The sequence below is a fragment of the Trachemys scripta genome, chromosome 7 (assembly GCF_013100865.1).
Source record: "Trachemys scripta elegans isolate TJP31775 chromosome 7, CAS_Tse_1.0, whole genome shotgun sequence".
NCBI lineage: Eukaryota > Metazoa > Chordata > Testudines > Emydidae > Trachemys > Trachemys scripta.
The window spans coordinates 124,329,034-124,351,170 of record NC_048304.1 but is presented as its reverse complement, the minus strand read 5'-3'; the positions used below and the strand labels follow the sequence as shown (position 1 = coordinate 124,351,170).

The following is a 22,137-nucleotide window of genomic DNA, read 5'->3' as shown; positions in this document are numbered from 1 at the left end:
GGGGAGCGGGTGGCAGTGGTGGGTGTCGGGGAATTTCTGCGCCCCTTGGCTAGGGTGCCGCGTTCTGCTGCTGTTCAGCACTTAGTGTCGCATGATGGAATTTGGTTACTATGAGTTTTATCTTTTAAAAATACCTCCCTTAGGAAATTCGATAGAACTGCACTGAAATAATTTAATTGAGGTTGCCTGTTCACTTGGGGCTGAAGTTTCTGCCTGGATGTGGGTACGCTAACCCTGCCTTTACCCATGTCCGTGTATTTGGTGACACATGGCACCATACTGACGACGAGAGTGGCCTTCGCTGTGGGATTTACCTCCTGGGAGGTTAGTCAAGTGACTCTGTGGACAGTGCATGAAGGTGGAAAGGACAGAGCACTCGGGTGGATGCAGGGAAGCTGTTATGGAGGAATAAGGCTGCCTCTGTTGATTTGTTTTTCCGCAGCAGTGCTACAGAGCAGAATTAAGGTTGTTTGCGTGCCATCCTTGGCCCTTCATTTCCCTACTTCCACATGTTTAGGTTTCTTTTCAGGTTAACATTAACACTAGAAACCCAAGAAATTCAGTCTTGTAGGTTATTGGAGAACGACAACGGTCTTGTAAGGTGGTTTTAACACGTCAGCCGTAACTCCAATGACATGGCATTTATGTGGAGATCTATTAAGTGTTGGCAAAATCTTGAAAATGGACTGACCTTTTGTATTAATATAGAGGGAATATATGGACCGAAGGTGTTAACATAACCAAGTCACCGTCCAACATTAAACAGCTTTAAACCAGGTTCAGGCTTTGGTACACAGAGACCTCAGTCTGCCTAGGACCATGGCAAACACAGCATTAAAATCCCTTTTAAATCTTTTGTTAAAGATACACAAAAGAAGGGGGGGAAAGTTAAAGCATTTGAAATGTGAAGTCTTAATTAAGGCTTTTATTTTAACATCCCTCGTTCCCTTCCCCTTTGGCTGGAGAGAATTTTTAGAAACCCCCTTGTTTGACAGTCTCACAGGTGGTATCAGAGATGGTAATAGCTGTCCTTTTTGGGGAGAAGAGAAGAAGTTAGCTGAGTTCAGCTGGAGCTGTTGTAGCTATTGTTAAAGTCCGATCCAGTTTCCTAGAAGACAGAAAAAGACGCACACACAAGAGGACAGAGAAGAGAACAGCAAAGGTGGAAAATGCCGCTTCTGGCTCTAGTGTTGAGCCTTAGTTACAACTTCACTGCTGGAGAAACACGGGCCCAGCCCGTGGTCTGATCTGCCACTCGGAGACCTGGCAAACTTGTACCAGCGTTCAGCTGTTTAGGGCATTGGTTGTAGTTGCCTTTCTGATCACAGGCTCACAGCAGTGTCGCAAAATAAGTGGTCTTGGTTGGCGAAGCCAGACACTTACGACACAGATGGCAAAAGGAGAGGGGTGGGAAAGAGAAGAAATAAGGTAGGGAAGGAAAAGGACTCTCGGCAGGGGGAAGGTGCTGGGTGGTGGTGGGAAGAGACACAAAGTCTCACATCCCCCATTATGTTTGGGATTCAGCTGGAGCCAGTAGAAGTGGTGATGTCATCTGGGTCCCTCTCCCTGGCCTGCTCTGGTTGGAACATCTCTCAGGATCAGGATGATGCAGGTCTGGGGTGCCAGGGGACAGTGGGGGTGGCAGTCATGATGGTGGAGCTTCCTTCAGCAGCCCATTGTTCTCCAAGGCTCTTTCTTTAAGGCCCCCGAAAGGGAGTGATGGATGGCATGGCCCATCCCATCATTATTTTCTCCACCAGTTAGACCTAATTTCCCACACACCAATTTTGGTTCATTGATTTTCAGTTCCCAGGCATGATCTTAACACAGTCCTGGAGTTCTAGCAGGAGGCCTTTTTTTGTTTGTTTGTTTTTTGTTTTTTTTGGACGATCTATCTTTTTGTCTCGCTTTTGCATCTTTTCCCATCAACATTTGTTACAGGTTATTGTGAGGTTTTATGAACTTCCACGCCCTTTTCACAGGTGAGCTGACAAGTTGGGTCGATTTGTAGGCCCCGGTATCACCACAGACCATGAGGTCAATAAGCAAACTAGTGGGGTTGGGAAGTAAGGAGATTGTGAGGAGAGGGCAGGTAAACTCTAATGGCCTTTCCTGATTTCCTGAAATCGGATTTTAGATATGTAGGTATAATTTGAGACAAATATTGTGTAGTTTACTGTAACTTATTCATATTTGCTTTGATGGATTTGAGTGTGGCTTCCCAGCTAAGAGGTGTGACTTCCTTATGTGTAATTTGCAAGCCATAACTTCCGTGGACAAGTCCAAGGTGAAAGCCAGGGTTACTTAAAGGAGTTGATGGTGGAGATGGGGAAAGGAATATCTGTATGGACTATTTTTGTGCAGGTTTTTCTGTAGTGTTTCTGTACTTGACACTCAAACCAGCACCAGGATGAAATACTCAAGTCTGTCTCACTTTTGGTTAAGAACTTGTCTCCTTTTGTAAATGCAGTAAAATCTTAGTTTTGATGGGTGAAATAGTGAAAGATGGGAGAGTGGAATACCTGTTTTTTGGGGGTGAGGGGAGAAGGGTTAGGAAGTGGGTGGGTTAGTGGAGGTGAGGCATGGAAGAGGCCAAGAAGATGGAGAGGAAGGAGGTGGGTGTGGGATGAAGTGGAATTGGATATCCTGCCTAATGGATATTTGCCACTTCTTAAAGCTGTGAGAGAAAGGGCTTAAATTAGGACTGGAGAAGACTTTGTGGGATTGTGGCTGAGGGTGGGATGTTGGAGATGCCATAGGAGTACATATATTCTGTACAAAACAGCTACGAGGCTGTGCAAGATCTTCAAGCCATATATGAAAAGTAGTTATGTCAGACTTTGTATACATGTATGATACACTTTCCCTTTAAAATAGTTTTGATGTATGAATTTAAGTAACTGTTGCTGGCTAGAATCAGGATTAGTGTGGGCAGATCCTACTAATGACTTTAGTAGGAGGTAGCAGGGTGGAGAGCACTGTCTAGATATTGGTGTGAAAGAGCTCCCAGGTCAGGTCCCCGTTATCTGGGTGCTGTCCAGACGTGGTCCTCCCCTGAACTTCACTGTCTAAAAAGACACAAGCCATCCGGGAGTGTGAGGGGGAAAGGAATACAATAAATGCAAACAACTGAAGTTTGCTCTTGCGAAAAATAAAATCAAGTGCCACCTGTCGTTGGACTCCCAGTTTAGTCCTCATACATGGACTGGTCCCTTACTGGCATTGCAGGAGAGGAGATTGCTGGGGAGAGACCTCCAGGCAGTGAGGGTAGTGGCTTTATGGCTCAGTAGCCACATGTAAAGGGCTTCCATATTGTGGCGAGAGAGCTTGAGTAGCAGGCTACAGGACCAAATGTCTGTTGTCTCCCTGTGAATAGTGTTCCCAAATACAGCGAGCCATGCCGGAACAGGCTTAGCATGGTGGGTGGTGAATTAAAGAGCAGTGGCCTGAAGCCAGAGGTTAGGAGCATTCAGCCACAGACGGAAGGCAAATGGAGCAGTAGGAGAATGATGCAGTGCAGGGATGAACTATCGCTGGAGACGGTTGAGGCCCTGAGGCTGGAGGTATTTGGGGTTCTGTTAATCGGCACCTAGGAATAACATTAGGATCCTGTCCTTGGCAGTGCTGGGAGCCAGAGCGAATGGGCGGTGTGGAGATTCTTCTGGCCCTCCTGTCCATGACTCTCTGAAAATGTGTTGAGCAATGGAGATCCGGAGAGGGACAAAGTGATGGGAGCTAGAGACCAAGAGAGCGACTCAGACAGCGAAAGAGAAGAAAAGGAGGCATGGGAAGGTCAAGACGACAACTCCGTCTGCATTAAACAATGAAGCAAGGGTTTCACTTCTTCAATGGACTGGAGTCCAGCCTTGAATGTGGGGCTTCTCTGTTCCAGCTCAGACCTCCAGGTTATGGCTTTTCCAGCATCTCCACAATGTACTTCTCAGTATGAAATGCAAATGCCCGCGTCCTGGGGACCAGCTTTCCAGCCAGCGCATGGGGCAGAACGCAGCATGAGAGTGACTTATTAGCCTGTCTCTCCAGGCCCGTGTCTTCAGTGCTCTCTGCCGAAGCGCAGCGTTTCCTCTTGTGGGGAGAAGAGGTTGTAAATTTTGAGAGCTCACTCAGTCTCCTCGTACATGCTTTGGTTCCTCTTTATGCTGAGAGTCCTGGACGGGATGCTGATAGCGATTGGGCAGAGCTCTTCTGTAGCTTCTCTGTGTGCAATTTACGATGCATGTCGGGGAGTGCGATTCCACCTCGAGCTGGCTGGCTGTGGAAATACTGTGACGTTTGCGTAGGGCCTAAGGGAGCAACTTCTAACAAGCCCAACGTCCACTGTTCCATTCATGGGACCAGTCGTGCCGTTCGCCTCCAGCTGCCACCACCCTTTGGTGATAAATAACGTAGAAGTACGTGGCCAAGCAAATTAAAACGAAAGAAGAGCCTTGGGCTGTCCTGGAGGCCCAGCACTGGAATACCAAGGGGGGCCACAGGCTGAATTTGAGGTGTGTGGGCAGAGCTGTGAGTAGGGCCCGAGCACGGAATGAGTGGATCCGGATTGAGATGCGCTGGCAGAGCATTGTGGGGAACCCAACACTGTGAAGCAGGGGCTGCTGTTGTTGAAACCGGAGGTGCGTTGGCAGAGCAGTGAGGGAAGTTGTGCAGGCAGGCAGGTGCTATCCTGTTCCAAGTTCTGGCCAGTTCTGTCATGTGTCGTCAACGCATCCAGCATTTTCATTCCTATTTTTCTTGTCCTAAACAGGCTTCTGTTCCGTTTCCTTCCATAGGGGGGTAACTGGGCCCACTAACTGCTGCCAAGCTTTCAGTACAGCTGCCCTTCCCATTGATGGTCCTTCGTGAGAGTTCCCAATGCTAATGATTTTCTGGTCCACTAAGACCACCTGGGCTAGTGATGCCGCACAAAGGGGCCTTAACCTGGCCATAGACGGCTGGTGGAGACTCTCTCCTGTGCAGGGGAAACTCGCACTGTCTGAGCATAGCACAGGGGGTGTGGAGAATCAAGGCCAAAGGACTAACCCGTTCTTTTCATTTGCTGCTCTACCTTTCCACGCTTCTCGGGAGGAGGGCTCAGGGACCGTTCACCTGCCGTCCTACTGCTGTATTTAATGGGGGGTGGAAATCTCATTGACTTGAGCAGGTACCAGAGGAGAGCCTGAACGATCCATTTCCTTTCATAGTGAATGATAAGGGCAATAGCCTCTTGTCTCAGTGCCATCACCTTTGGCTTAGTATCTTGGCCATTCTCTATGCTAGAGGGTTTCATTAAATTTTGTCTTTATTTCTCTGTTGAAAACATTTCGGTTAGTTCCTTACTGATTAAGGGGACTTTGTAGACTTCGAGACCCAGAGCGTAAGGTGATGGGCATGTTAGCAGTGCTATAGAGAGAGATTCGTGGGCTTGGTGGCTGTCAGAAGGGCTCAGGATTGACCTTCATTTAGTGTTTTAATTTATTTTCCTGCAAACTGTGTTTTTCTCCCCAAAGCACATGCTTCAGACTCTTTTCTCTGAACAGTTTGTATCTAGTATGTATTCTCTATTGTCATTTTGGGCACCTTCTATATTGGTTACACTGGCAATAGCAAAGCCTCTAGTGCAGTGTTTTTCAAACCTTTTGTGTTGGTGACCCCATTTGGATTAAAAAAACAATCGTGACCCTCTCCCCCTCCCCTCCCCCCCAGAAAAAATTGTGACGCTCTACCTTCAGCCCTGCTGGGCTCGGGGCTTGGGCCTTCAGCCGGGCTGGGACTTTCTGCCATGGTGACCTCATCAAAATGGAGTCTTGACCCACCGTTTGAGAACCGCTGCTCTCTCTTTTAGGAGAGACTGCCGTTTTTAGACAGCTCTGGTTGGAGTAGGTTGGTCTTTGGAGAAGTTGGGGAGTGTCGGTTGTGAATATTGTTCTGGTCCCGGAGGAAAAGCTTTGTCGAAGTGGAAGGGTTTGCAGTGGTTGGGCTCTGGACTTGTGCAGCGTCCTCTGGAAGCTCTCCATAGCTGGATGCTTGGCTTGGCTTGTCCTCCATTCTTACACCCTTCATTCGGGGTTTTATGATCTGTGTTGTCCCAGAGGACCACAAGTGTTCTAAGAGCTGCAGCTCATTGCAGTGGCTTGGAAGGCTAGGCCAAGGCCTTAAACTGGCAGTGGAAGGGGACTGGGAGCCACTGGAGGGACTAGAGCATGTGCTTGATTATGCAAAGTGTGCCCTAAACCGTGGAGGAGATGGGAAGCGGTGTTCTGCAAGAGCCACAGAGTCATAGTGTTTAAGACAAGAAGGGACCACCAGATCATGTAGTCGGACCTCCTGTATATCACTGCAGCTTAAATAAATTGGTGTCAGGCGACCAGCAACTCCACAGTAATGCACCATGTGCAGCCCAGCTCTCCTGAGTAGTCCTACCACATCACACTAGTGTGCAGAACCCTGCCTTCAAAATCAACCCTGTCATAGCACACGTGATGCACCAGTGTTATTGTAGGGTGGATCACGAGTGCTAAGGTGCAACGAGATCTGCATCGAGAACGCACGAGTGCTTCGCACGTAGCACTTTCAGCTTAGCATTCGTGACCCACCCTACAGTAACACACCAGTGGTGCACGGCGCATGGGGATGACCTTTAATAACAGTCCAGTTTGCAATGCAAATGTGCTGATTGAATTCAGCAGTAGATTTCTAAATGGGTGCTGCTGCCTCCAACCAGTCCAATGCTGCCTATTGTGTGAGAAATTGAGAGAGCCCGCCACGGTGTCCCTGTTGGACTACGGCTGCACGCCCTTCCACGTGGAGCGGGAAAGCCAGAGTTAATCAATAAAATTAAAGGCTGCTGTGTCGGTGGGTGACATCAAGAGAAAGCAGCCTCCTCTCTCCCGGGCCGTTCTGCATCTCTCCCTTTTGTGTGCGTCCGTCCTGTTGGAAAAGCCTCATGCTCCAAGTGCTGGAATCTCCTACGCAGATTTTTTCCCCCCTCTTCTTTCCTCCCCTCCCATCTTTTACAATGTTACTGTTGCAGCTGCTTCTCCCAACCCCTCTCCTTCTCCCCCCCCCAGCTCTTCAGCAGGGGCTGCACCGAGTTTGTGTGACCTTAGCACTATATTCATGCTTTAGGAGTTACCTTCCATAATGATGTCAACTGATTAGGTTAGTCGGCTAGTGGCAGCAGCGGCGATCAGACGTGACATGTTCTAATGATTCGCTAAGGCTTAGCAGGCTGCGTGTAGGGGGGAGCGTCGAGTGGTTTGGGGGAAGGGGGTGGGAAGGCGGGGGCCCCACAGGTGCCGACAAAGACTTTGACCTTTGCTGCTATAATATCAGTGTTTCACAGGCAGGGCGGTTCGGTAACCCACTTTCAGCCCATCAAAAATTGATTTAATTGCAATTTTTTCCCCCAATTAGGAGCACTGGAGCGTGACTAATTGGAGTAATAGAGAGTAATAAGGCTCCGATAAAAAGCCTTCCTCTGCCTCCTTTGTATCTTGTGTCATTGCCTGTCAGAGGTCAGAGAGCTTGCATATTCTATTAGGCAGAGTTGCCTTCATTTGTACAAATTAGTTTACCCAACAGTAATTAAAATGCCAGTGCGGGTCGGGCAGAGCTGAATACAATTGATGGGCACGTTGGTGAAGGATTTGACAGCTCTGGTGGCCTCCCTTCCCAAAGCGTGTCAGTGCTGAACCAAAGGCTACACAACCCACAGACCTGTGCGGTTAGCATTGCAGCACCAAGAGCCTGTCCCGCGTTCTCTGCTCTTCTCTCTGGACTCTCTTCCTCCCCATATGCCTCTTATTCCCCTTTCGTTTGTCCCATCCCCGCCCCCGGTCTCTGCCTACAGCTCCCTGCCTCGCCCTCCCCGTTCCCAGCTGCCGGGCTCTGGGGAGTAATAACTCCTTTGTTTCCCGGTTCGATGGTTCTCCGTATACAATCATCCCCAAAATGGAACAACGACGTCCAATTCCAGAGGGAGGGGGAGACGGAAAGAAAAGGAGCTTGCACGTGTCAGCTGGATTCTGGAATCCAGATACCTCAAGAGCAGAATGGGGCTGGGGAAGCAATCTGTTTACAGTACAGGGGAAGGGCATAAGCCTGGGACACGATGGAGTGTTAGAAAAGAAGGATTGATATGGTGTCAGGGTTGGATGCTAAAAAAGGGGGTTTTCCCGTTGGGCTGTTGAAGTCTTCGTGTAGCCTGCGTGTCCAGCTCAACGGAGTTGATCCTGCAAGCGTTTAGTTTGCCAGGGCGGAAGGTCTGGATCAGCAAAGGGGTCTTCCGCCTTTGTAGCCATGACTGATCCCAAGAGCTTTGCAAACTGTCTATGCTGGAATCGTTTCCCCTACCTCTGAAATGCAGCCACCGTTAGCCAGTCATTTTAACAGCTCACAGCAACGCTCCATAGCAGGTTCGGAGAGGAAGTAAAAGAGATACCGTGATTAGTTGAAACTGCAGGGCGAATTTAAAGAGGTAAAATGGAATCGCCGCAGCTGGAATTTAGCCAGGATACTCCCAACTATTGCCAAAAATGCCATTGTATCTTTAATGACCGCAAATCAGTGAGATGTTTTGTATCTCCTCCAGAGGTAGCATCAGAATACTCGAGGGGGTGATCTCCCGTGAAATGCCAGCTCTGTGGTAAGTAGGGTTTGTAGCTGGAGATGGACTGGGCTTTTGGGGGGACCTGAATTTTCTTCCCATCCAAAGTGTTGTGTGTTAAGTATAAAAATCTTCAAAAGACTAAAGAAGCTCCTTGCTTTAGCGCTAACATTGGAAAGCAGGTGGGGTGAAGCCTGTGAAATAATGGGAACAAATGCCAAGTGAAGTCGCCAACCCTCCCGTGCAGAAATGGACATGTAGTCACTGCTGGCCCGTGGGCCCACCCAGGTGGTCACAACATGAACACGAGTGCCTGACAGCATCACTCATCTCGCTCTTCTGGAGGGAGCACTTCGGATGGGACTGAAGAGTCTTCCCCGCTGGTGCTTCCACTGTCCCGTGAAGGAGGAACATCCTGAGAGGCACCATCTCTGTTAGAAAGCCCGTCTGAATGGCTGGGTTTGTGTTAAAGTAGACCGTAGGAATTATCAGACTGGATCAGATCCCAGGTTCATCTAGTCCAGTGTCCCGCCTTCGATAGGGGCCAGAACTAGGTGCTCCAGGAGAAGATCTAAGCCCCCTGCATCAGCAGATGTGGGGTAATCTGTCCCCATGTTAAGTCTCACCTCTTCTCTGTAGGTAGAGATGGGCTTAAGCCCTGAAACATGAAGGATTTATCTCCCTTGCAAAATTCTTATAAATATAACAACGCTGGATATTCTTCATTATTCACATAAATGTCCAATCCCTACTGAATCTTGTTCAGTTTTTGTCCTCAACAGCTCCCAGGGGCAGTGAATGCCACAGTCTAATTACGTGTTGTGTAGAAAAAGATATTTCCTTTGATCAGTTTAGAATTTCCCCTCTGTTTAATTTCATTGAATGCCCCCTTGGCCTTGTTCTTGTGTTCTCCCTGTCACACAACACAAGTTCCCCATGTATCTTCTCTAGACACTGCATTTCTAGAGAGGCTATCATGTCTCCTCTTACTGTCTCCTCTCTAAAGGTAACAATCCCGATCTTTTTACTCTCTTCAGAGGAGACTTTTTCCAGCACTTGGTCATTCTCATCTCTCTTTAGTGACCCTAAGGTTCCTTTCCTGAGCTGATAGTTAATTTAGAACCCTGTAAGACATCTGAGTAGCTTAAACTTTTCCTCACAATATCCATTGCTTTGTATTTATCAACATTGACTTTCATTGGCTGCAGTGTTGCCATTTCACCTGGAGCGCAGTTAGTTTTGGTGAAGGGAGCCGGACTAACAAGCCTGAAGGCCTCTATCTATAGACCAGGTTCAGTGGGGCAAGGACAATGGTTTGCCCTACATCACCGAAGAGCTGCATGAGCTCCATTCACTCTTTGGCCTCTAGCAGTCATTAAAAGGGTCTGCTTCCTCCACTGGTCCTATTGACACCATATCGATCCTTCTCTTTAATCTCTGCGATGAAAGTGCCCCAACCACAGTGTCTCCCATGGGGGAAATCTCATCCCGCTGCTATTTGCAGTTGAGACTTTTCTGCCACTGTTGTTAATCTGGGTTGTGTTCTTCTAGGCTGGCGGGTATTGAAGTGTCTGAACATTGGAAGCCCCTGCAAGAGTAGGGGAGCCTCTGGCTGCAATCCCGTGTGAGAGCACTAGAGTGGAACGGCCCAGGGGAGTGGGAAAGCTGCAGGTTTCGGGCAGGGGAGCAGCAGTGTGCAGCTCTCTTTAGATGATGCTTTAGAGAGTTGGGACGACTGGGAGTAAGGAGAAGAGGACCCTAATCCCTACCACAGGCTGGTTGGCGGTCAGAATGGCAGGGATTAGAGCTTGCGGTTCCTCCCACCTCTCCCTTCCTATTGATTTACCTCCATGTTAATTTAGACATGTGGCCGCGGTCAAAGGGGCTTGTTGCATACCTTCTGTGTCTGCAAAGCAAGGAGCTTCTCTTGTGGTTTTTTTTTTTTTTTTTAAAAGGAAAAAATCTTAAGAACCCAATTGCCCGCTTGACTGGTTCCCGAGCTGCTATTATGTTTCTAACCACAGTAATTGGCTTTACTAGTTATTAATGGATTACGTTAAAGGGGAAAAAAGAGACAAAACCCAACACCTAGCTTTGTAGTTCTGGGCTTCGTTGACCAAAATGCTGCCTACGAAATTGGCGGTCAATTGCAGAGTTGTGGAAGTGTGACTCTGTTTTGTGCCGCTCTGTACTTAACAGCCTGTCAGCATTTCCATTCGAACACCCCTCCTGGCTATGCTGTAAGGAGCTGGTGGTGAGGGTTGGCATGGGGCAGAGAACCTGGGTCTTCAGCGTATCGGTCCAAGAGCATGTGATGTTGGGTCACGTCTGAAAAATAAATGCTGTGCTGATTTTTCTACGTTAAAGTGACATGGTGGCCACCATCCGTTACTTTAAGGAGGCTTTCCCCCACCTCCTGTAACGGCTGGAGAGTGGGTGGTGCCAGGTGCCACCCCTTCCCGGTAATATATTTGGTGGGTGCTAGAGTTTATGGCCAAGGGAGGGCTGATCTTTCAGCTGAAACAGAGAGCGAAAAGACCGAGAATCCTGGGTTACAATCCAGTTCTACCCCAGACTTACTTGGTGCCTCCATTTCCCTTTCTCTAACATGGGGATAATAACGCTTGCCTACTTCACAGAAGGCTGAAGATGAATTAATTTGTTCGTTAAAGCAGTCCGAGACCCTCCCCCGGGTGGAAACTGTGATAAATCCAAGGGATTTCTTAAAAAATTATTCTGGCTATTTTAACAGCTTGGCTGTTCACAGACACCTGGGTCCTTATTCCGGTTTGTCCTTTCAGCTGCCAAGCATCCTGTGCCACTCCAGAGTACATTACAGCTCAGCTTGATACCAGTCTGGATTTAAAGCTGTGACTCCATTTCCTGCATTTGAGCTATGCCCATCACTGATTTTGGGGGTATCTTCTTGGTAGTTTGTAATAAATGAGACCTTCTGAAAGATAACTGGTAGCAAAACTTGTCGTAAGTTGATGATTTTCTGGTTTGGGATGGAGGCTGGCACAAAATGAGCAATGTGGAGAATTGCCACACATGACTGGATTTCTGCCATTCGAGGTCTGGGGTTGGGTCCTGCCTTATCGATTTGGTTCAAGACCAGGGCTTGTAGAGTGACTTCTGGAGCCCAGACGTACATCAGCGGGTCTGTATTCATCACATGGGATTTTTGAACTGACCTTGTAGGAATGTGGAAATGAAGCCAAGTTATACGGCAAGAGAGCCCAATCCGTTATGGTGGTGGGTGTTTCTAACAGGCGTCTGGCCTGTCGCTGCTGTGAAAGTGCTGCACATTTTTTGCTGGCTGATTCCAGGCATGACCAGTGGGATTTATGCAGGGTTTATACACAGTTACGTGGAGTATTGTGCTAGTGTCATTGTTGAGGAGGTACTTTCCCACGTATGTTACAACTTACAGCGCTCCAGCACTTCCAGTCCGGGGTCCCCACGTAGCTCTGCCAACGTTCCTAAGTCCTGACCTGCAGCATTCTCTGCTGTTCCAGTCCTGGGTTCCTCCGCAGTGTTGTGTGGCTTGGCCAACTCGTGGGGATCCGGGGTAGACATCCTCAGCACCACCCATTCGCCTCCTTCAGATCCTTCCTCCCAACCCTCCTTGGCCACGATGTTTCTAAAAAACGTGACTGTGGTTAGGCTGAGACCACTGCCTGTCACGCTGACCAACGTTTTCTCATTGGTTCCTTGTATTCCCCTGTCGGTCTCTCTGTGTCCATCTGTTCTCTCTTGTCTGACGCTTAGATTGCGAGCTCCTGTGTTTGTACCTGCACCTAGCACACGGCTGGCGCTCCTAGGCACTGTGGCAATACAAACAGAATAACAATGTTCTTGGTGGCTCTGCTGTTCTTTGCCCTGAATTAGGAAAGTTTTCCACGTAGCACAGCTCTTCTTCACGCTCCAAGGGGAGATGGCTGATGCTCTTTTGTGTTTTGACAGTTCCTTCGTGACTGGGACAGCTTGCTGTGGACACACGTCTCCTCTGAGAACCTGGGACTTAGAGAGGTAAGCGTGCGGCCAGACCTTACTGTGCATGTTTCATTTGGGGGACGGGGGGGAAGAAATGCACAGCTGAGGCTGCCTGTAACCTGACTGTCGTCTGCAGTTTGCCAGCTTAGTCATTTGTCAGCCATGGGGCAAAGGAAGGGGTAGAAGTGAGATCTCAAGAAAAGTGACTTTCAGTTCCTCAGAATAAGGGGTGAGGGTTTCAGGGTAGACGTGAGGCAACTCAGCTTGAAAGAAGGACCCCGAGCCGAGAGGGAGTGTGCGGAGAAGAGTTCAAGATGGGGAGTGTGGTAATAATTGGGGTGAGGGAGGGGATTGATGTCAGAGACAGGGAGTTGGGGAATGACACAAACTTAAGATGGACATCTAAAAAACTTCCCCATGGAAAGTATTCCACACCCTGAGATCTCAGTCAGGAACTGCGACATGGGACTCTTAAAATGACTGGACAAAGTACTAGAAAACCGGTAATTGTGGATAATTCTGTATCAGCAAAGATGGGTTGGGTGATCTAAAAGGGCTTCCTTCCATCTTTGTCCCCTGTGAGCTTCAAACCTTATGCCTACTTAACCACGTCCAATAACCTTTTCCCTAGCCATATCCTAGAGGGCAGTGTGTTTAGTGAATTGAACATTTCAGAAGCCCCCTTGCTCTCATACAACTCCTGTATATTCTTCCAGCTTCTGAAGATAAAGAGAAAGACATGGCTATTGTACAGAGAGTAAGAAATACCCTCAGATTTTGTTCCACAGAACACAGTTCAGCAGAGATGGTGTGAAACTCTTTTTCTGTACTTGAGTTCAGGTGTTAATATGCAACTTCTTTGGCCCTGGAAGTCCCCTTCTTCCCCGGTGCCAGGGATTCAGCACGTATGTGCTCCAACATGCCAGTGAAAGGGATTGCCTATCCTGTCTTGCTTTAGTACAAAGAACAGACTGGCTGCAATTCTCTCCTTGAGCAGATAAAGGAGAACCAGTTGATGTAGTTTATTTAGCTCGTTCAAGAACAAGAGGGGATATTCAGTGAAATTAAAAGGTGGGAAATTCAAAACCCATAAAAGGAAACACTTTGTAGGCATGCAATTAGCCTGTGGAACTCATTGCTACAGGAAATAATTGAGGCCAAGAATGTAACAAGATTCAAGAAAGGATTGGACATTCATATGAATATCAAGACTATCCAGTTATAATTAATTATAACACATTTAGGAAGGAGTATTAAAGCCTATTTTAAGGGCTTAAGTCAATCTCTAACTGTTAGAGAGGAGGATGAGACTTGGGGGGCAGATTATTCCACATCTGCTACTGTGGGTTTCTTGCACCTTCCCCAGGAACATCTGGTGGTGGCCACTGTCAGAGACAGGATACTGGCCTGGGCGGACCTGGGGTCTGATCCAGTTTTTCGATTCCCACATTTGGAATAGTCCATAGTTGACAGAGATGGAAATGGTCACCCTGGTCAGCACCCCTGCCATGCTCAGAGTTTCCTGCTGCCTGTTCTCCAGCACTTTGCCTAGTCCTATGTAAACACCCCCAAGAAATGGGGCGTCTCTGGGAGATTGTCTTCCCGCCAAATAGATCTCACTGGTGGGAACTGTTCCTTGATATCCAGCCAACATCTTCCTTTGCTCAGTTTCATCCCAGCAGTCCTTGTTGCACCAGCTTGTGCCACAGGAACTAGTTCCTCCTCAGTGATGTCTATACTGTCTCTTGAAAGTACTTGTACATCTCCCATCACCCCTCCTCTTTTGGTCAAGATACGTGTTCTCTACTGTCTCTCTCCAGCTACATCGCCCTTTCAAGCAGTTGAGTTATTTTAGTTACATTTATCTGAATTCCTTCCAATTTGCCAACATTTCTCTGCTGTTGAGATGCCAGGGGCTGAGCACAGGGAAATCTGGGGGTCTAGTTCTGTTTAGCAGTTTCTCCTTGTAGTTCACCGTGGTGAAGGGTTGAATAGTGACTTGGTAATTTCATGTGATCACCTTAATGTGTCTTTTCCTTCAGTCTTAATACGTGGTGGAGGCTAATGGCCTGGGTCCCTGCATGGAGGCTGCTGGGGTGTAGTGCAGTCTGGGAAAGCACTGGCCTTAGGACTCCGCACAGGCTGGGTCCCAGTCCTGCAACTGAGGGAAGTGTGAGGTTGACAGCCTGGGCGTCTCGGTGTACTGTGGACAAGGTCACAATAGCACAGCCCAGCCGTACATGATGGGTGTGCTCCACTTAGGCCTGGAATAGCAGGGAGGGAGGCCTTGCACATCAGGATTGAGGGGTGCTGGGGGTGGGGACAGTAGTCCAGGACTGAAAGGTCAGTGGGGCCGTGGATTAGGATTGAGGGGCTGGAGGAATGGGTGGGGTGTGTGTCAGGACTGAGGTGCACTGGCAGAGCTAGGGGGTCAGGTTTGAGGGCCGAGAGAGAAGCAGTTCTGTCTGTCACAGCTGGCTGTCTACCCTGCTATTCTATAGTTATAGTTGATGATTTAAGTTTTCAGTTTTATTATATCTTTAAAGAAAAACCAAAGTCCTGTCATAACTGATGCTGTCCAGAATTAACCCTGGCACGTGCTCTTTGGTGAACGGGGTGGTGAGCTGTTCGGTTCCAGACTGGTGCTTAGATGTTGAGGTGACGGGGGCCCTTTGCAATACTGAAGGTGCATAGACAGGCTCCGAGACCCTGGCTGGGGCCTCTGGTGCTCTTGAACTTTTCCTGGCTCCTCTCGAATGGAAGCATCTGCCGGGAGCGGAGGGACAGGCTCCAGGGTTAAGGGTCTAGTCAATCCAACAGCCTGTCCCAGAGAAGCCCGAACAGATAATAAAGCTGTGCAGAAAATAGGATTAAGGTAACAAACAGGCATGAAGGAGTTTGATCTTTCAATAAGGCCAAAGCCTGATTGACAGGCAGATCAAAAAGCTGGGACAGCCAAGCCAATGGGCCTCGCTCATCGGGCCGATTCTTCCCTCTTCACCTGTCCCAGCTGGAGTGCAACCGTGGGCTCTGTCCGCAGAGCTGCGGGAGATCCCCATGGTGGCCCGGGGTCCTGTGAGGATGCACTTCTGGATGGAGAGCTCACTTCAGTGGAAGAGCAAGGGGCTGCTGGTGAAATGTGTGGCTCGGGTGGAAAGCAAAGCAGCTCCGTGGGTGGCGGGGCGGGACGGGATGGAAGACCTCAATCCCAGCAGTTCTCAACCTCTCCATATAATGTCCCTCTCCCCAGCCAAGGACCACTGCTTGGGACACCTTTTCCGAGCTCGTTGGTGTTGCTCCTATGCTGGCCAGCAGCAGTGTCCATGGGAAAGCACTATGGGCTGCTCCTACCAGGTCTGTGCCCGCGGTTTCCGCAGCACTGCCAGCCCTGACTGGCTCAGGAAGCCAGAGACCAGTCCCTGGATCTCTAGAAATAGCAGAGCCTTTCGAGCTGGCATGGCCTTTGCTCAGAGCTATCGGTGAGAGTTGAAAGGCAGCACCCGTGCAGAGTGTTTCTGCTACCATCAGTCAGGCGGGGTGGGAAGACCGTCATCACTGACCGCCTCTCTGCGAGCGCCCCGGGCTGTTCTGTGACCTAGGACGGCCATGCTGCTGCTCCTGACAGGTTGGTGGGAGCTGCATGTGTGTATCTGAGAGCAGGTCTTCACCTGCCTCTGCCGCTTATAGTGAAACCCCCCAGGAACTTGGAGCATGGATCAGCCCCCAGTTGTCATGTCCGTGCTCCTGCTGTCCAACACCTGACACTAAGCTGTGGTGGTCTCCTGAGAATTCCTGTTCCCTTGGGATGGGTGGTCTCTTGAATTCTCCACAGCTGAGAGTTGGAACTTGCTACAAAAGATTTAAAGCTAAATAACCGGAGATCTTCTTGGTTCCAGACTGGATAAATCCTTGGCTGATATTTGTAGTTGCTGTTCTTGGCATGAAGATGTTAGGTCCTTTTCTGTTCTCTGGGGTGTCCTGTTGTGTCGCACTGAGGGATGGGGACGAGGACAGGGTCTTCCCCTGGAAACTCCTTCTGAGCCTGGCACAGGGTTGGCTGGAGTTTGGGTTGAAGATATTTGTTGGGGGAGGAGAGGCCCCTCCTTCCCCACTAACCATCTTTAGTTCTGAACATGGTCAGCTGATGGCATCGGACCAGACCAGCACAGGCAATTTGCAAAACGGAGTCGAAGGCAGTGGAATGACCCTGTAATGCCCAGTCATTGACTGCTGGCTGACATTCCAGCTGCAGGCACACAGCTGGTCCTCTCGCCTGGTGTGAATAAGACCTGTTGCTTCCAAATGAGTATTTTGAGATGATCCCTTAGACTCTGTCCTCCGGGACATATCGTGGGGTCTTAACGCCTTGTGCTGTAGTGACTGGAAGCTTGACACTATTCTACTTGGGTCCCAAAGGTGTTTGGGAGGCTCTGAGTGCCCTGCAAGCTCACCCTCACAGATGGGGGCGATCGGAATTACCCCGAGACGTTCTTGGATGGAAATCCTGGCGGGTCGTTCCACTCTGCCAGGTCTGAGCGCACGGGGATGCTACAGCGCCGTCCATACGAGAAATGCTGTTACGGTGCATCTCGTGGTGTGGCCAAAAGTGAGGGCAAAGAATCTGCGGTAGGGAACACGCCTGCCTCCACCGGGACTACATGCTCCAGGCCTTCCCATCCTTAGCATGGGTAATTCTGAAGTTCTGCCTCGGAAGGCGGGCTAGGGCTGGCATCCAGGTCGTCCTGACTTCTAACCCCCGCTGCCCCGCTGAGTCCCTCGGACTTCCCTTTGGCAAGGCACTTTACCTTTCTCTGCCCATTATGGGGTCTGACCCTTCTCGCCTGTTTCCATGTTGTGCCGTGCGCCTGGCGCTCCCTCTCTATCCCAGCATGCCAGCTGCCCATGCCCGCTTCGTGTTAAACCCTTCCCAAAAATTTTTTTTTCGACAGGCGCTAACAGGGCTCAGTAAAAATACTGTCCCCAGCCCATTTGAAGGGCAAGGTGGTGTGGGATGGAACCTTCCTCGGCATCTCCCAGTGCACTTGGTGTAGATTCTGAACTCCTTGGGACGTGGCCAGGGACTGCTTGTCTGTCTGGAACCGCATTGAGTTCAGTATCACTGCTCAGCAAGTAAGGAGTCCTCAGGTCATGACTGGCCCAATTACACCTACTCCCTCTGGGATTGTGAGGCATGATCTGTTCTGCCACTTTTTAGAACAGAAACCCTGCCTGCCTCCAGGCATAGCCATCAGCTAACCCCTGGGGCAGGTTATCCCAGGTCTGTCCGTTCTGGGGTTCTCTGCACCGGCCTGGGGAGCAGCTGGTTCTGGAGGGACCATTGTTCTGATCCAGTATGGCTGTCCCTGTGTCCCGAACACTTGGAATATGCAAAGCACCACGCTGTTCTTTTGTAAACCTGCAGCGTGCTACTCCCCCAGAGGCACATGGGCCCTGAGACGCAGGAGAAGGCATGTTAACTGTGCTAAGGTTAAACAGTCCCTGCTTCTCTCTTCCTTTTCAATATCCCAACTCTTTCCTTTGAAAGCGTTTGTGGCAGCTTGTTTTCTTTTCTTTTCTCTTTTAAAGAACCCTCTAATTTCTCTTTTGGGTCCCTCCGTCCCCCGAGCCCTTTGAAATCGGCTTTACGCCGTCTCTGACACCAAACTGACACTTTGCGTTTCCCCACTTCTTATCCCTTTATGGCAACAGATGTTGAAATTTTGTATCCCTTTTATCTGTCCCTCTTCGCCCTCTTCCTGTAATTAGGTTTCCCTTGTTAGCAGTACAAAGTGGGCTGGTGCTGCCCGGCCTTTTGAGCCATTGTGTAGGAGCACATGTGGGTTTTTTTTTTCGGAAAGGTCCCTTCCCCCTTAAGTGGTAGGGGTGGTGTGGACGAAGGCTGCAGCTTTTTTGTTCTCCATTTATCTCTGCCACCTTTTCAAAGGAATGAAAAAGAGCGAGGGAGAGGGCGCACCGAGGGGAAGATGCAGAGTTGCATTTCTTGACTCAGGCAGGCCTCCTGCCTCCTCTTCAGGTGTTCCAGGCAGGGCCCCTTTGATGTCAGTGGGAAGCTAGCGCCGGCACAAAGCCAGGTGAAAGGTGCGGGGCTTCACAAAGTCTGCTGGGAATAGGGAGAGGGGAGTTCCAGGTGTGTGCACCGGCCACGGTGCCGAGAGGGCGGGGGAAGGTTCCTGCAGGTCAGGCAGCGGCAGTAATACACCTCTGGGTGTGTCCGGGATCAGGCCGCAGAGCTATGAAAACAAAGCCGGAGTGGCCACGCAGGACATGCCACCCGAAGGCGCTGCACCCGCAGCTTGCTGAATTTGCTGCTGCTTGGCACGGTGACTGATCCACTTTAGTGTCTGTTCGGGTAACGTGAGCCGGGTCCCCCTCAGCTCTTGCAAGGGAGTGGAGTGGATGCACTAACAGGTCTCTTCCGTCTCAAACCATATTAATCCTATCTACATTTGTAGCTTTTAACATAAAGACCAAAGCCACCACAGCAGCTGTCAGCAGGGCTGGTGCGTCTTTACGTTTGTGTCTTCACCTTTCTGGATATTCTGATTGAGGACAGACGCTTTAGTTATTTTAGGAATAGTGAGAGAAATTGACCATTACTGATGGTTCCCATTTTGAAATCCAGTCTTTCTAAGCCTCGTGCCCAATCCTGCAAGACTGTACTCTGCGTAGCCCCACTAATTCACTGGGACCAGCTGGGTGTGTAGGGGTACTCGGGAGAATAAGGGTTTGCAGGATCAGATCCGAGTTATAAGCTGTATTTCTAACTCTTCATAGAGAGAGTTTTGTCGAGGGATAGGTTTTGGTACACCATGGAAGTTTTAGATCTGTGTCTTCTGTTAAATTCCACCAAAGTCCTGCAGAAAGTGAAACCTTACAGCTTGGAGAGTTTAAACAAACCCTAGGGGATCCTCCAGGATTTTAGGATTGGGGGGAGGAGGAAGGGGAGCAAACCAGTTAAGTAATTTTGATGTAGTACATCCCAAATGGGGGGAGAGGTCGCTGGTAGAAACTCCCACCAGAGTAAGCCATTTAAGTCGGCTTCCTCTTGATAGTCAAAAATGGATAGAGGTTGCCAAGAGGCGGGAATGATATTGTATGATGGTAAATATCTGGCATGGATGCCACCTTTTAAGGCTCCAGAGACAGGGACTGAGAAATGGCTGTAGACCCAGAATTCACCCAATCTCCTACAGTACCTTGGTTTTGCTGATTAGTTATTGCCTGGGCTTATGCCATGCTGGCGTGGAGCGAGTTTGTTTTTCTATATAGCTGCTTACTTCGATAAAGTCCCAGATTCTAATGCCGCGTTGTGTGTCCTTTGGATTATTTGGGGAACTGAAGTTCCGTATTGTCCCCAGAACTCTAAATGGAAGGGGGTAGTGGAGTGAGAGGTAATATGGTCTAGTGGAGTGGGGGTTCCTCTCCCAGCTGACCCCCAGACCTGCTCTGTGACCTTGTGTAGGTCATGTCACCTCTGTTCCCTTCCCTTCCCTGTGTCTTGTCTGTTCAGACTGTAAGCCCTCGGCGGCAGGGCCTCTGTCTGGGTGCTTTGTACAATGCTCAGTGTGGCAGGGCCCTCGTCTTGGTTCGGACCTTCCAACGTTACTGCAATACAATGAGTCCTAATGAAAAGGACCCATTACACAGCTGAATGGAGAGATCGGAGCCAGGTTTTAGTTCTAGTTAAAAGAAAAATAGACGGATGCTTTTAGGAATGAAGATGGATCCTCTGCCTTCAGGCACAAACGGATTGCCTGAGAGATGAGGAAGGAATGTCAGGAAGGAAGGAAGGAACCCCTCCAGTTCCCCAGGTAACCCAAAGGCATTACCTGAGGTTTTCTTGCCTTGCTCTGAGGAATCCATTGGTCATAGTCAGAGGCAGGATGCTGGGTTTGATGGGTCAGCTATCCGATCCCAGGTCTTTGGACGGCAGCTTCTTGTGCAGCCCGTCTTGCGATCTCTCCGTTAGCTGTATCCAAAGGCCTGAGGCTTGTCTGAACACGTGATCTGTTTTCCTGGGGTCTATAGAAAATCTCCAAAACCAGTTCTGGGCTCTTTTGTCCTCTATTGGTGATTTTAACGTCACCTCTCTGGGCCCTGGCTGCAGTCTTGTAGGCTCCTCCCTTACCAGTGTTGACCTGTGGCTCTCCATGCATCTTCCCCACTAGCACAATTTAAAGTTTTTTTAGTCCGAGGTTCTCACTGCAGCTTCAGGCACTTCTTATTCCAAACAAACAGGGGGCCAACTTCTGCCCTTGGCTTTGCGTGTCCTAGAGCACAAACCGTCCCTTTCACTCCCACTCAGACGTATTTATGACAACTTGACAACACCTGAAACAAGCAAAGTGTGTGTGTGGGGGTGAAAGTGCCTTGTGCATTGATCAGTTTCATCCCCAGGAGCCCGAGCAATCTTTATTTTTCCCTGGGTTGAGAGAGAATCAACAGAAGCCGGGGAGAAGAATGGAAACGAGTGAATGAGGAACCCCTCTGCCGCTGGTTAGCACTCGCTCATTTAAACAGATGGCTTTGTTTTGATTGGGATTCTCCATTTTTTTTGTCTGCCCACTAAAGAAGACCTCCAGAGCTCTGTCCAGAAAGGAGCCATACAGTTACTTATTCCCACACAAGTGGTGCAAGAGGCTCTGAGAATTCCCTCTCTCTTTTCCTCCCCTGGCTTTTTTTTTCTTTGCCCAGAAATCACAGTTTGAGAGAATTCCCCCCCACTCCTCCCGTTGGAAAGAAAGACAGAGAGACATTCTTGACATTCTTTGCAGAGAAAAGGGGTTAAATGTCTGAATTTGGGGGTCACCGTGTTATACAAATTGCAATCTAATCGTTTTTACAAGAACACACGTGTGCTAAGAAAAGGAGCCAGGGACAAGAAAGACAAGGGGACAGACAGCTTTTTTTGTCCTTTTCCCCCCAAGGTTTCAGGCTATTGTCATGTCCCCGTCTCTCTCCCCTCCTCACCCCCGAGAGGGAGAACATTGGTTTTATAGTTAAATTGGTCCGTAAAGCAGAAGGGCTTGGTGCCACTTCTGTTTGTTTTCCCAAATAAAAGCCCCAGCGGGGTCCCTTTTGCACCGTCGTGGCTTTATTTGAAGAAACTGGCTTTTTCCCATAGCCCAGCGTGTCAGTTTATCCTCTGAACTTAACCTTACGGGAACCCGGACAACAAAAACTCACAGGGTCCCAGAGCAGGCAAGGTAAAGAAATTGTATCTTTTTATTGGACCATTTAAAGTGTGTGTGGGCCAATTCAGAGAAAGCAGAAGAAAAGAGGGCAAAACTCTTTCCCCATCCCCTCCACCTCTGGTGTCACCGCCCCCTACTGCCCCCTGTATCCAAAAGCTTGCCTCCCTCCAGCTGGCTCTGGGAACTTTGCTAACAGGGCACCGTGGGGATCAAAACAGTCTCTGCAAACTCAGTGTGATCCTTCCCTTTGTTAGTCTCCACACCTTGGAACGCTTCTCCTTACTGTGGCCCATTTAAGATTGAGACGCTTCCGTAGACTCCTAA

At 49.3% G+C, this 22,137-nt stretch overlaps 1 protein-coding gene across 2 annotated transcripts in view; it reads left to right on the top strand.

The window, feature by feature from the left end:
- Positions 1-22,137, top strand: part of FBXW4 (F-box and WD repeat domain containing 4) — an 88,591-nt gene that overhangs the window by 55,416 nt on the left and 11,038 nt on the right. Inside the window, exons 6-7 of one of the 2 annotated variants that reach the window (XM_034776229.1) lie at positions 8,588-8,641; positions 12,569-12,634. In XM_034776229.1, coding sequence (XP_034632120.1) covers positions 8,588-8,641; positions 12,569-12,634 — 120 coding nt within the window. The remainder of the gene's footprint in view (positions 1-8,587; positions 8,642-12,568; positions 12,635-22,137) is intronic. The other variant, XM_034776230.1, reaches the window with a different exon arrangement.